Consider the following 15,271-nt stretch of genomic DNA (forward strand, 5'->3'; position numbering starts at 1 on the left):
TTATTAACATGCTTAATTTTGTGTTTTCTTCTCTCTTCTTTTACTAAAATGTACATTGAATTAATATATTTATAAATTAAGAAGTACCAAAAAGAAGAGACAATTATTAGAGCATCTCCTACTTTCTTTGTGTACACAATTTAACAGGACAATGACAAATTTCAGTATATTTAGTACTTTTTATATGCTAACATGTTCATAGCTATATTAAAATAGTTTCAGAAAATCCTCTCAGGTCAATTACCATCACACTTCCTATACAGAGACTCACTTGCTTTTTTTAGCATGGTCATATCCCTTTTTCTAAATATTTAGGATTTTATTTCCAACAATATTGGGTAAGAAATCAGTAATCTTTTAATCTAATGGAAAAGGATTCAAATATTTTTTTTCCTGTCATTCCTTTTCCCCAAATTAATGGAAGATTTTTCAGGTGAGACAATATTTCTGTTGATTTCATATCATTGTTGTTCTTTAACTTGAATCTTTTGTCTGAATTTTATGTTTTGATCTGATTTCTCTTTAATCTGTTCTGTTGCTAAATAAGGAGAAACCTTGCAATGTCTGTACAGAGTTCCATTGTTTAAATTCTACATATTTAAACTCAAAATGATGATATTAAAATATTACCTTACTATAGAAATATTAAATAAACCTTACATTGATCCTAAATATAATCTATTTGTGCATAGAAGATGAAATCTGGACTGAAGATTCCCAGACCTTTATCTTGATAATTTGAGACAGAACATTTTCCTTAGAAAACACTGATCTTTACAGTTCTTTTAAATGGCTAAGCCTCAGACTTTATGTGCTGATCTTAGGGTATGGTACATGATCTTTTAATAGGATCTGATGAACTAAAAGGTACTTTGAATAACTTTTTTGAGAAAAATTTAAAAATTAGAATATCAAAAATTAGTATGTGCACTATATTTTATAGATATTACCCATATGTTTGAAGAACTGTACATTTAAAATTTTTTAAATATAATAAATAAGCCTTTTTAAAGAAATGAAAGCAATCATTTACCTTCAGCTGATGTTATTATGTACAGTTCTCTTTTATATTAATATTACATTGATACTTCCCTATGACATTTGTGATGTCCCTATGGATGCAAAAAACATATATATATTCCTTCTTTTAACTGTCTTTGTATAAAGTTATTTGCTTTTTCATCAGGTACATGGTGTATTTAAAAACTGTAGGAAATTTATACTACCTCAGAGCCATTTTGATTACTCTTAAGCAAATTAGCCAGCATTCAGTCAGTTCTGTACTCTCTCCCATGCGGCCCTACTCGGGCTGCACATTAAACAGCTCCTCAGCCTAGTCCAGATGTCCAACTGTATCCATTCACCCTTTCAGATTGGTGTTAAACTTGCTATTTTTGGACAGAATATGTATATGTTGTATTTAAGTAAAACATATATGTAATTTTTAAATATGACCAAATATAATAAGTGGTTACTTTCCAGCTGTGTTTTAAAAAACACTATCTAAGTGAAATAGTAGAAAACTTCACTGGAAACTGTAAAATTATCCATACAAGTACATTAATTTGTTTATTTCCCATGGTGGTGTAATGGGAAAAAATTGTTTTTTGGTCTTTGCCCCACTTTTGAATTATTGGGCAAATGTCTTTACTGGTCTTGCTTTGTCCTTGCTTTTGGATTATTTAGCAAATTGCCCATCATGTAATTGATATTAAGCTAATTCAGAGGCATGGCTATACAAAACACTTGAAACGTCCATTCTTCCTCTTATCTTTACCACAATTCTGTTTCTAATATTTCAAATTTGATTACATTAATTGTGGATGTTAAGTGGCTTTCATATATATTTGCTTCATGATAAGAATTTGAAACAATAAACTAGACAGCACTAAGACCCGCGTCAGTGTATTCAGTTCCAAGGTTTTAATTTATGTCTTTCCCGGATCATTAGTGAAAAGACTCTCATGTATATCTAAAACATTATCAGCTTATATTCCCGAAGCAAATCATAATTTATCATCTTAAAAAACAGCAATAGGAAGTGAATTTGTAGTATTTGTTCAAAATGGCTATTTACTCAGTATTGAACATTAGTAAGAAATATCTAAATATACACACACATACATAAAAATGCTCATATATAACAGGACTACAAAGTATTATTTGGATTACCTGCATAACCAAATATATGCTTATAGATAAACACAGAACTTTGGTCCATCTGCCAAGTGTAAAATTTAATTATAAAATAATAATCACTACAATTAAAGTATATAATTTACCAGTAGGAGTAATTTATTTAAAAAAAGAAAACACTGCCTTGGATTTGATATCATAGTCCTTTCTTCATATTTTCCAAGTATCAACATTCTAACTTTTCACTAGTTAAAACAATTAGCCTTATCTTACTGTGGCAAATTAAAATATATTAAATTATTTAGCAAAGACCAGAAACTAAATTTAATATTTTCAAGATCTTGATTCTAAAATTATAACTTTAGCATATGTCAAAATTTGAATGTATTTTAAGATTCCAACTAATTTATATTCAAAACATAAATATACACTTGCTACAACCTAATGCCCATTTTTTTCACTTAACTTTATTTTAAATAAAATACAGGCAGTGTTTTTTCACTCATAGGCCTATGATAAATTTTAATTAATGGAAATAATTACTTTTTAGCATCACAAAACAGGGTTTTTAAAATTGAAGTCATGTTTGTGAATAGAGAAGTAGATGACTGAGGCAGCAGGAATAAAGGAGAACTGGAAACCTTTTTCTACATGCTATTTTTGTTCATCACCTATGATGTAGAGACAAAAAAGTAAGAGAAGTTGGAAAAAAGAGAAAGAAAGAAATATGGGGACAACCAAAAACATAGGTGATGCTGGAGTTAAGTTTTTTTTTTTAACTAATGTATTTTAATTATATCTTATGTAACATTGAAAAAGATACTCCGGACTTCAACCCCTTTTATATATCAGAGGAGTATTACATAACAGTCTTTCACAGTTAAAAATCATACCACAATCCACACTATCACTTATTTGAATTTGAGATAGGTAATACTGACCTATTAATCAACATCAAATGCTGCTTAACTTAATAATGTGATCCCATTTATTCTTTTGATATATGAGATTTAAAAAATTTCATCTTTCATCATCACAGTGTAATAACTGATTTGCAAATTAATTATTCTAGGCCTTTCAAATGTTAACGTTCATCCACATCTGTTCTGAACTTGGACAAAAGAAGAAAAGCACATTTCTTTTTAAATGCGTATATAAGTCTAGTATGAAGTTCATGAATTAACAGAATGGGCATCAGAATGCTGCTACATCATTAAGGACAGCCACTTCTTAGTAAAAATATCTGAGGAAGAAAACTTTGGAACAAGAACAATTTGGGCCCAAATGGCTTTTACAATAGTTCCAAAATATAAAAGAAGATACTGTTACATTAGCAATAGTACAGAATAGCCAAATTATAGAATAATCATTCTTAAAGCATAGTGAGTTATTTTTTACTTTAGGAAATTATGTCTCTAAGGCATACATTTGAAACCCAGGACAGACTTCTTTACCAGCAAGTTGTACAAACTGTACACTTAGAAGAAACAAGGGAGTGAATTGTACTTTAGTATAGTTGTGATAATTTAGTTGCATTTCTAAATTAAACTTTTAACATTAAAGATGTCAGTTTTGCTTTATATGTGAACTTTCACTCTGCTTATAACTAATCTGAAAAACTAAGGCATATAACTAAAATAAAATTAGTTAGCATGATACTGCTTTATATGGTCAAGATAAAGCATCAGGTTTTTTCCTAAGTAACTACTGTACTTATGAAATATAAAGGAGAGCAGAAGCTCCCATCTCCAAACATTTCAATGTAGTTTTTTCAAGCTTTTCACCTATCAATTCCAGAAACTGTCCCATTATTTTAATGTTAAAAGGCAATTAATATCACTTTAATTATATCAATTGAATGCATCTGAGGTCCTGGTAAATTATTTTTTCTTTCACAGTATAGATTATATGTAGGATTTCTTCTTAGTGCTCAAAGAAATGACGGGTAGTTTGGATAAGGATTGGTGGTTTTTTTACTTCCTCCCCCAAAGAGCTGATGTTTTTGGCTGACTGTGTTTTTTTTTGCGGGGGGGGGGTGAGGGGGGGGGAAGAGAAAAAGTCTGTAAGTAGAATTATTGAATAGGCCTACACTGAAAATCTTCCTTGACCAATGGTGACTGGGAGAGAGGAGAGATGAGGTCAAACACTCTTAGTATAACAGTATCTGTGTAGTTTTAGAAAATGTACAAAGTCCTCCAGCCGCACCCCACCCCCCCGTCCCTCTCCTCCTATGTGTTGGTACCTCTGGACCGTCCAGAAGCCATTTTAGAACTTAGGAAAGAGACCCACTTGTGCTTTTGCAGGTGCTGTGGTGGCAAGGATAAACTCTGCTCCTTTGCGGGGTGTGTTACCATGCTGTTATTCAATGTCTCTGAGGATTACAGACAGCACAGAAAATTCCAAACCCACATCCTAACACCTGAAGCTCGCACAATGTTTCTATAGCAGATGGCAAAACATTTCACCGGAAACTTGATTTACCAAGTGAATATCCAGATCTGGAGAGTTTTTAATCTTTTCAGGCACCGCTGAAGATCCATACTGGATTTTCGGCTCTATTCCGGGTTGAAAAAACAAGACCACTTCTAGGTGTTCTGCGCACCCCAGCCCCACCCAAAGTCCCGACGGGCCTGCAATTCTGTGTTTCAAGCTGAGGGTCTTTCCGAATGAATGTGCATTTTCAGCCCCCGACGTCTAATGATTTGTGGGGGTAAAGGCAACACCATAGGACTTTTCGGACAGCCGAAGAGGGTGAGAAGCCGGAGAGGCAATTGCCTCCTCGCAGTTGGACGTGAGGCTCGGAGCCCGGCTGTCCTCAGCTGTCACGGGGGAGGGGGAGGGAGGGCTGGCAGTGGCTCTGGGCATGGAGTTGCTCCAGCCGCCGCGCCCGGTCCCGCCGCCAGCTCACCTCTGCGGAGAGCTAGGCGCTCACCGGCCCGCTCGCCCCTGCTCCCAAGTCGCCCTCCGGCCCCAGTCCTCAGGCATAGGTCGCCGGAACCATCCAGAGGGATGGCCGCCGCCTCCTCAGGGACCGCTGCCTGAGGGCCAGGGCCGGGGAACCCTGGCCGCCCCGGCAGCCCGTAGCACCCGGGGCGCTGTGGCGGCTGCAGTGAGGCACCGGGGCCCGCTCCCCCTCCCCGCCCCCGCTCCCGCCTCCTGCCTGCCGCGCCGCGCGCCCGCTCGCCCCAGCCGGCTGGCGCAGCAGCGCACACACTCACTCCGAGGGCGCCTCCAAGGTTACCCGCGGGGTGGGGGCTGGGGCAGTCTCCGGCCACTGGCCTCCTCCGCTGCCTTCCTATCGCCGCGGCCCAAGGCAGCCGCTCCAGGGCGACCGGGTTCCAAACCCCAAAGCAGAAGAGACTCCAAAGTCCGGGGAGGGAAGTCGCGAGCTGGGAGCAGACGAGCGTCCGGGCGGGGGGCGGCCTTAGTTGGCTCTGGGTGCTGGGAGAGTCGGGTCAGGCGAGGTCGCGGCAAGAGGGGCTGTGGCTCCGGCGGCCGCGCTCCGGGCCGCGCTGGCTGGGCCGGGGGCAGCGCGCAGGGGCTGCCGGCAGCACCGAGGCGTCCAAGGCGCCCCGGGCCCGCTGGGGGGCAGAGACAAGCGGGCGGCCAAACCTGCCGAGGAAACTAACTAAATAAAAGGAGACTGTTATTTAAGGCGCGGAAATTTGAAATATTTGGACAGGAAGAGAAAAGAAAAGAAACCTTAGCGAGGGAGGGGAAAAAAAAAAAAAGCACAACGCGAGCTAACGGTTTTGAAACTCCCCCACCCCCACCCCGGGCTTTTCTGCGCGCCCTGAGGGAGCTCTGGGCTCCAGCTTCCTCACTAGGGAGCCGGGAGCTGCGGTTGGAGTCTGGAGAATTTCGAAGGAACAGAAAGGATGACTCTGCAGCCCCTCCATAGAGGACTTGGGTTCACGACGAGCAGAGGCTTTTTACCCCGGGTCTTAGGCTGGAAACTTGTCTCCAGCCTCTCATTAGGTCCCTACGTGAATCTGACTTTTTGAAATTGTGGTGTAAAATCAGAGCAGTCTCCATAGACCAAGACACGGACTCCCCCCCCCCCGCCCCAACCCCCCAGCCTAACCCCCCTTTTTGATGAAGGTCGCTTAGGGCAGCCAGGAAGGCTCTGAGGACGACCCTTTCTCGCTCCAGCACTGTGCTCTTTCAGCACTTCTGGACGATTACTTCTTCCCCCGGCAAAAGCCGAAAGCACCTTTTTGGGAACTGAGATTTCGAAACCAGTCCGGGGCTACGGATTCCACAACGTTTGTTTGACCCACATTATCAGGGACATTTACAATATTACTAATTGAAATGCTTTCCTGGGACAGAAATATTTTATCCATTTATTAGTCAGCCAGCCTGGTGTGTGTTTGTAGGAGCTCATCACACTTTTAGGAGATGCGTATTGTTTATCAGAGAACAATTGATTTACTACCAAAAAATGATAAAATGCAGTTTGCTTGGTGGCTTGGAGACCAGAACGTGGACTGAGGTCCTTTTGGTGTTCTCCCCCACCCTCCCCGCAACCCCTCTCCGGCCCTGCTTTGCCCCAGGTGTAAGCCGGGGGTTCAATTTACTGAGCAAAGTCTAAGCCTGAATTTCCCGACGTGGATGCGGGCTCAGAGAATAACTGAGAAACGCATCTCTGCCTACTGCCGGGCCACTCTTTCTGTGTCTTCGTCCCCTGAGGCCCTGGTCACTCCATTGATTAGTACTTGCCTCTCTACTCTGCATCTGAAAAAGCTCAGATCCTTTCCGGTCTCAGCTGGCTGTAAATTAAACCCCGTTAAACTCTGCAGTACCGTTTCTTCCATCCTATACATTTCGGTGTATTTGTCTTACTGAATATTGTCGAGGTTTTTAAGAGATTGAATAATGGCTTTTCATATTTCCTAGAGAGGACCACACAACTCATTTCTAAAATACTTAGATTAGCAAAGCTACTTCCTGCGAAGAACCAAAGAAATGTGGCGATGTTTTAATGTCTAGGTAAGTTTTAGGCTGGTGAAGAGAGATAGAGCTCCTTCTCCTCATTTCGTGCTCCAACCGTCTGAGACTAAAGCAAGCGCAGAAGTACCTCTCTTCAATGAACATCCTATATTCGAAATAGCTAAAGAGCGATTTTAATGCTTATGCTTGGTGGATACTGAAAAGTCCATTAAATCGACTTTAAGAAACATTTATCTTTACAGTTGCAACTTGTAAGAAGTATTACTTTTATTTTTAGTAATAGTCTTGTGTTTAGAAAGCATTCAGCTTACTCAAGCAGTGTATTTTGTAATATTGATTCTAGTTTTAAAATCCAAAATATACCTTTTTCTTTCAAAATCATCTCAATTTCTACTTTTTTCTAAACTTTAAAATAAGTGTTTTACATTTAACTTCATGTTGTTGTAAAAAATAAATTTATTCAGTAACTTGTGGTCTGAGATGGCAGAAGTTGAAGTCTTATTGCACTTGACATAGGGAAGGTGAACTTAAAATGCCAAATGAAAAGGATTTTTTCTTGCATATTCTTTTATATTACTATGCAAAATAAATTATCGAAAACCACTTGTCTGCAACCTTCCAATCCTTGTTAGGGCAAACATCAGAACCATGTCCTTCAATAAACCTTCAAGTATTTTGTTCTTTTTGGAGTGAGGGCAGGAAGCTTATGAAACAGGAGGAGGGACCTTTTACATAAAACATTTTTGTTCATGTGGGAGATGATGAATAAAGTATTTATAAATTTATAAGAGGTAACTGCATTGAAATCCTTTGGTGAAATTTTTAAAATAACAGTAAGTAGTAGATATTGGAAAATTCTCTTGGAAATTTGATATCTCCATTTCATTCACAAATTTTTTTAGCTAAATGTATTATTAAGAGTTTTATATGCCTTTACTAAAAAGTCTTGAGGGAATCAAGTACTATGTGTAGGAGTGGCCTATTTATTTACTGTAAAAGTTTCTATATTTATTATACCATAGCCCCTAAATAAGTAATGACACATATGTAATATATGTATGTTCTTGCTAAGCTTTTTATCACCTCAGTATTGGTATTTGCAGTGCATTTTAATACTTAAACATTTTATCATTTTACACTTCTGGTATTTCAGGGAGAAAAAGTCATTGTTACACTTAGCATACTTATGGTATACTTTTGGGAAATATACAATTTAACCAATTGTTTCATTTTGTGATTTAAAAAAAGTCAGCAAATGGGAAGCACTTTTTAATGGCAATTTCTTTTTGAAGTGGCTTTTAGGGCTAACATATATTTGATTCCAGATCGTTATTTCTGAAACCTTTTTTCAACAATTTAACTTTGAGAAAAAAGGAAGATCAAATATTAGGATAAATTTACACTGAAGTAATTTCAGGTTTGATTTCCAAAAAAATTTGTTCTTACTCTATTTTAAAGCAGACATAGTAGGCATCAAGTAAAATCTTTGCTGGGAGGCATGAGGAGAGAAAGAAAAGCACTTAACTGGATCATCAATAGAATATGTCTAGTTTTTCAGTTGGTCTACTTTTTCTAATGTCAAGACTTAAAACACCACGATCTTTCAGTTTAGTTCTCATTAGCAAGAGGCATGTCACGTGCGGATTATAAGAGGAGTGGAAATCACAGAAAACATTGTCCTGTTTTGAAAATGTGTTTTAATCAGGCAAAAGAAGCATCAGGACAAACCATTTTAAAAACAAAGTCTCCAAGTTGGATATTGAGACTGGCAAAGGGAGTGGCAAGGAGAAAAGTCAGGGAAAGATAAAATATTCAGAAGAAAGCCAAAGCTTTTGCAATTACATGTTAGAACTCAGGGTTTTGCAGGTGAAAGAGATGTTGCTTAAATATATTCATAAAGCTATAGTAAGATTTCCACTTAACAGTTTCAGAGGCTTTAACTAGCTGCTTAAAATATGACAAAACAGAATTTTAACAAATGATATTAAAATAGGACAGCCAATCAATTAACTGACAAAACAGAAGGCAGTGTGGGAGAGCCCTCCCCACATTCATTGCAGATTCGCAGCTCCCTCCGCCCGGTTTCCCTCCATCAGGCTAACGACCTCGTTTCTCCGGTAGAGCCTGGCCAAGTCGCAGGCGGTGTCCCCCTGATGGTTCCGATGCCCCACTTTGCAGGCCGTATGCTTCACAAGGAACTCCACCACGGGGAGGTGGCCTTCTTTGGCAGCCAAGTGCAAGGGCAGGTTCCCTTCATTATCCTCGATGTTAACATCAGCTTGAAACTCCAGCAAAGTCTGTAAAGTGTCCAGGAAACCTGCTCTGGCCGCATCGTGAATGACAGCGAAACCAGTTCGGTCTTTCAAATCGGGATTAGCACCTCTAAGTAGTAGTCTCCTGGCAATCTCCGGATTTCCAAGTTTCATAACCTAGAAAAGGAGAAAAAACGGTAGAATCCTTCAAGCGCTCCTACTACAAGACTATTTTAGAATATCCATCTTTCTATTTATGTACCTTTTTTTGGTGAAGGAGTGCTTTGGGAAGACCCATGTGATGGAGTTTGAAGGGCTCAGTTGCCGCAAATGAGGACTACTAGGTAAAAGTAGAAGAAAACTTCTAAAAATTGAGCTTCTATGATGGAATATCTTAAACAAGGCCCAAAGTAGGATATATTGATTAATAAAAATAGAATGAGTGCGATTTGTACAAAATTCACTGACAACTCAGCTCTCTGTCTCCCACAAAGAGTTGTGTCATTTCATGAATTTATTAAAATAAAAGAAATGGAACTTGAGATTTAAGTAAGTCTTCTGTTTGGTTGGTCATGCTCATAAAATGTGCCTGGGATATTGATTCTGTAAAATTAAATATGGGTAAAATTTTTCTAAATAGCTAAAAAGAAGGAGAATGAGCTTCTTTAAATCCTCAAAGAAATGTTTCCACACACCAGATTCCATCTAGTCTGATTTTACTAGTGTAAAAATGATCTCTTAAAAATCCAAACCTGGTATTTTCTTAAATTATTAATTTTCACAAGTTTTTCCCAAACAGATAAGCCCCAAGTTTCCAAGTAATTTTTAAATGTTATTTTTTCTTTGCAATTATTTCATGTGGGTTACTAGGTGTATTTAGTGCTTAGAATCCTCCACTTGAAAATTTAAAACGTTATTGAATATTGAAGTGGTTTTTTTTTAAAAAAAGCAACAGTGTTTTTTACATTGCCAATGATACTGATTTATCTAAAACATAACATATTCATGATATGCCTTGTATTAGATAGGAAAAGACTGTATGGCGACTGTTCTTAAAAGGAATGGAACAGTTATTCTACTATTTTACTTACTGTCTCCTAAAGAGTTCTAGCTAGCTTCCTAATTTTCAGTTGAGCAAAAGAAGAGAAAGTAAGATATTTAACGTATATTTTGGGACATAGAAAGCTTTGTCTGTGGTTTCAGCCCATTTGTTAATCAACTGGTGATCTCATCTTATTTCCTTTTGCAGTTATTATCAGCCATTTAGGAATAGTTATTTGTAAACTGCCAATATTTTAAAAGCCAGAATTTGATATTAAAATTTGCTATCAACATATAACTAATTTACATGACAAAGACTTATGTACTGGTGTTTGAATATATTTCACTCTAATAAGAGGTCTCTATTAGGCTCTCATAAAGTATTTTGTACAGCAGCATGAAATTATACAATACATATAATCTAGTTGTGAAAAAATATAGTCTCATTAATATGCAAGGAAATTTCAGCATTTTAATTGTTTTATTTCTAGGTATATTCATAATAACCTAAATTTATAGTAAATAGATTGCATAGTGGACACTCAAATGTTTGTGAAATTAAATACATCCTGGAAAAACATACGAAGCTGATCTATCTCTTTAGAATGTTTGCTTTAAAAATCACAAATTAAGTAACATAAAATATATTTAGAATGAATAATATTTTATAAATTCAAACTATATAGATGACCAAGATGTTAAGCTTCCCTGTTGATAAAACTCTGCTGACTTTTAGCCCTTCCTTTGGGACAGTGGTTAAAAATGATACATAATTTATTTTTCAAGAACTTAGATGAAATACATTTTTTGGTTATTAAAAATGAATACAATATAATTTTTACACAATTGCCTCTAAATATTTAGTTACATTTAAGGACTTGAACTGGGAAAAATAGGAGACAGACACCTTGGATCTTTGTAAAGCAAATGTACGATTAGGGCCTTTAATATTATCCTGATTGGGAGGCTAACACTAGGAAGAGGGAAAAACCTTTTGTAATTGAGGTGAATAAACATTACTGTAGGAGAAATTTTGCCATATTCCACAGAAAATAATAGCAATGCTGGAAACTGTTTTGAAAGAAAGTTCTTTCTTGAGTTATGATACAACTTCAGAGTCAGGATTATACATACTGAAAACAAGCTTTGAGACTCCTGTTTGTGTGTGTTTCATTATATGTACTAGGACTAAGCCACAATAAGTGGGTGTTAATATCTTGATAAGTATGTTTAATATAAACAAGACTGCAGAGTTGTATTAAAAATGTTTGTCAAAACTTTTGTTTTGCAGTATTAATCTCCTAGTCTTCCTGCTCGTCACAAGTCCTGCAAGATCCTATTCTTACAGGGTTAAGTGGCTCATTCTTTGTGAGATTTATATAATATTTTGAATGTTCAATAGGAAAAATTTCAATATATTAAATTTGTGACATTGCTATCATCACAATACCTGTTAAAAACTACGAGGTGGAAAAAGAAAAAAAATCCTTTCCTCACTTAATATACCTGAAATAACAAGATAAATAATTTAGTATCTATCTATAAGCTTCCTTAATACTGAAATTTTTGCAAAGTCAGTGTATTCTGATTTAAAATATACAGGGTGTATGGACTTCGTCTGTTAGTAGTACATCTCCTGTCACTTAAATTTCTAATTCTTGCAATTAAAAACAAAGCACTCTAAAAACCCTCTCCCCAGTGGATTTTCAAAAACAGCTTTAAGTGTTGCATTTCAAATACGAACTGCTCATAAGAATATCATCAGAACTCAGATAAAGCAACTGTTTGAGACTACTTTGCCATTTTTCTGTTTCTAAGCCTTTCAACCAAGTTACATGATAACGTTCAGAGGAAGAAAAAAGTTATCAGGTACAATACTTGGCAGCTGGACATGTTTCATTTGTTGCTTGTAAATCTAATTACTAAAAATTAGAACATACCACGGTAAGACCGCAGAGACAAAAACACTATAAACTGAGCTCTGATTAGAAAATTCAACTTTTTATTCCTCCTCAATCCTGAATGGGTGGATGGTATTATATTAACTGTGAAATGTACATCCTGTGCCCGTGCCCAGGCCACCCATTCCAAACGAGGAAAGGTCGTTTGTCAAAACTTGAAGCATTTGAAGGAAAAATACCCTCGCCAGTAGTCAAGAAAATTAACGTTAAAGTCAATTATTGGAGCAAAGTACGGAAACCACTAATAGCAGTGTATTTACTTCAAATAATAATCATAATAACGTGTTTACAGAACTGTCTAAAAAAAAAAAAAAAAAAAACCAAAAAACTCGGCGCTGCTACGACTGGTACACAATCCCCACAGTCACAAAAACATTCCAAAAATTAAGACCAAACCTGGAACCCACTTGATATAGAGGATGTTATTGGATTTGACGAGTTTGTTCAAAGTACGTCATTTTGGGGAGTTGGATCCACTTAAAGATATAAAATATGGCAACCAACTAGTTTTAAAAACAGTGAAATTTAGTACCCCTGAAAGCTTGAAAGCTATTATTCTAGAAACCCGGGTCACGTAGGCAACGTTGTTGACCTGTTTTCCCCACCTCTCTGGATACCAACCTGCAGCGCAGTCCTTCCAAATCCATTTTGTGCATTGACGTTTACATTATTTTGCAACAAACTAGTAAGTTGCTCTAGGTCCCCCCTGGCAGCTGCGGACGCCAACTCGTTCCCCCAAGGCTCGGCCATTCTTTAGGGTCCTGACGATCGGGAAAAGATGAATTAGTTGTTTTTCTTTTTCCCCTTTCCTTCGCTCCTAACCAGGCTGCATGATGGCATCGGAGACTGACAGAAGGACTGGGATGGTTAATCTGGAGTAGAGCTTGGTAGTAAATACTAGTAAGATCTGCCTGCCAAAAGCCCGCCCCTCGATTCACACGTGATTATTCAGCAAAACTGAGCCATTGGAGAGGGGCTCCGCTCCTCGCTTTTTAGCTTAACCCCTATGAAGAATTCTGGTGATTAAACTCAGAGATATACAGACACACATATATTCCTGGTAAATTACTCTGGACGTAAAATGTAGGCAGAGCAGGCACGTACCTACACTACAGATCTCCGGGAGGAATGTATGCGGAGATTTAAGAGACTAGGTTAGGGCAGAAAATACCGTGGAAAAAGAGACATTGGGGGGAAGAAAAGGTATTAACCCACCCTTGTTCACAGCAGTGACTTGAGCCGCGCGAGCCAGTACCGCAGGGGCAGGTCCTCGGAGGGGCTCGGTCTCCATCCGTCTCGCCGAAGGGGTAGTTCTGAGTCCTCCGCTGCAGGGAGAGCGCCTCGGTGGCTGGATGCTGATGTGCTCCGGGGGTTAAAGATGATCGCCAAAATCAAACGAGAGTAGCAGTTCCGTGGCCCTCAAGTTACAGGTCGTAACGACTCCTCCGTGGACTTCGATTCTCCGGATGAGTCTTAATCCGCGTCCAGGCCGAGCTGCGGGCTAACCCCGCGCGGGAGGGCTCCGGAGCCCGCCCGCCGGGCTACCGCAGCCCTGCCGAGCCTGAGAGGCCGTGGGAGCCAGGCTCGGCGCGCGTCTCCGGAGACGGCCGGGCGCGCGGCGGGCCCCCGGCAAGCCGGTCATGCCGGCCCCACCGGGTCCTGGGACGCCCAGCAGCGTGAGGAAGGGGGAGAGAGATGCGGCAAGTGTCTATGGAGCCCCGGCTGCTGAGGGAGCGCGCTGCAGCATCGCGGCTGCACGGGGCAGCCCACCGGTAACTTCCCGCCTACAACCGAGCCAGTTCAGACTTCCTAATGTAGAAGCTCATTGAGCGACCGCTGCTTCTTTTCCTTCCTTTCCCGGTTTTCTGAGGGCTCCAGAGATCGGGAGGGTCCTAGGAAGTCTCAGGCCAAGCTCTGAGGATTGCGAGTCGCCACAATTCCAGGGCGCAGCCAGTTCCGCCCTCGGCGAGAGCTCAACGGCTTCGGCGCCCTGTGCCACTTCGCCAACCTCTCGCAGTCCCCTGGCCTGTGCCCCCAGCCTGTGCCGCCGATAGGGCAGCGGCCGCCAGCCAGCTGTGCCCAGGAGCCTAGCCGGGTAGCACCGCTTCCTCCCGAGCCGCAGCGCTCCCAGTGACAGTTTCTTTTGTAGCTGTCCCCCCCAAATCACTGGTCTCTGCTGCCTTCACCCCTACAGACACTTGTGCGTCGTGCCCCTTTCTGGTCTTTTCCTTCCCTCCCTCGCTTCTTTTTTCGCTCAAACAATTGCTGCTTCTGTTGCCGCTGCAGAGACGGTGCCGGTTTCTTCTCCCTTTTTTCCGACCTCATCAGCTTTTTTTGAAAAGAAAAAAATTGAGCGCTTTTTGAGTTGAAAAACCCGCCCCCATTTTAACGGCAGAGTTTTAAGGAGGCTCGGCGGAGTTGCAGCACCGCGGGAGCGGGAAGGCCGGGCGCCGCCCACGCCCCGCCCTCCGCCCTGGTGGCGCTCGAGCTCTCAGCCCGGTTCGCCCCGCCCCCCGCCCCGCGCCCTTTCTCCCGCCTCCCGGCTCTCTGCTTCTCTCGCCGTCTCCTGCGCTGGCTCCCACCCGCCAGCCCAGCGGCCAGGCCGGGGCTGGAGCGGCTTTCGGCCCGGCAAAGCCGGGTTTGGCCTCCTTTGGCTGGCGGGCGGAATGGAGGCTGCGACGTGAAACCCCGAGCTGTCCTGAGGCCGGCGGGGGTGGGGGTGGGGGAAAGAGGCTTGTTAATTAAGGGTGCGGAGAGCCGCAGGGCCTCGGAGGCTCGGCGGCGCTGACTGTTGGAAGGCAGAGAGGAGGCTGGCGCGGAGCTAGTCTTTCCCCGGCCTTGGCGGGGCAGGCCGCCCGCCTCAGCGCTCCCCGGCCAGGCTCTCGAAGTTCGGGAGGCCAGGCCTACCGCTGCCGCTGCCACCTCCGC

At 40.8% G+C, this 15,271-nt stretch overlaps 1 protein-coding gene across 2 annotated transcripts; it reads right to left on the reverse strand.

Moving 5' to 3' along the window:
- Positions 1 to 8,763: 8,763 nt before the first annotated feature.
- CDKN2C (cyclin dependent kinase inhibitor 2C) lies at positions 8,764 to 14,764 on the reverse strand. Of its 2 annotated transcripts, XM_061121930.1 has the most exons (3): positions 13,559 to 14,764; positions 12,965 to 13,104; positions 8,764 to 9,518 (listed from the first exon to the last, which is right to left on the reverse strand). In XM_061121930.1, exons 2-3 carry the CDS (start codon positions 13,091 to 13,093, stop codon positions 9,141 to 9,143), a joined length of 507 nt encoding a protein of 168 aa, XP_060977913.1. In that variant the 5' UTR covers positions 13,094 to 13,104; positions 13,559 to 14,764; the 3' UTR covers positions 8,764 to 9,140. The 2 variants fall into 2 exon arrangements, with proteins under 2 accessions (XP_060977913.1, XP_060977914.1); XM_061121931.1 differs by lacking the exon at positions 13,559 to 14,764 and having other exon boundaries at positions 12,965 to 13,480.
- Between the last annotated feature and the right edge of the window lie 507 nt (positions 14,765 to 15,271).

This window comes from Dama dama, chromosome 20 (genome assembly GCF_033118175.1).
Source record: "Dama dama isolate Ldn47 chromosome 20, ASM3311817v1, whole genome shotgun sequence".
Taxonomy (NCBI): domain Eukaryota; kingdom Metazoa; phylum Chordata; class Mammalia; order Artiodactyla; family Cervidae; genus Dama; species Dama dama.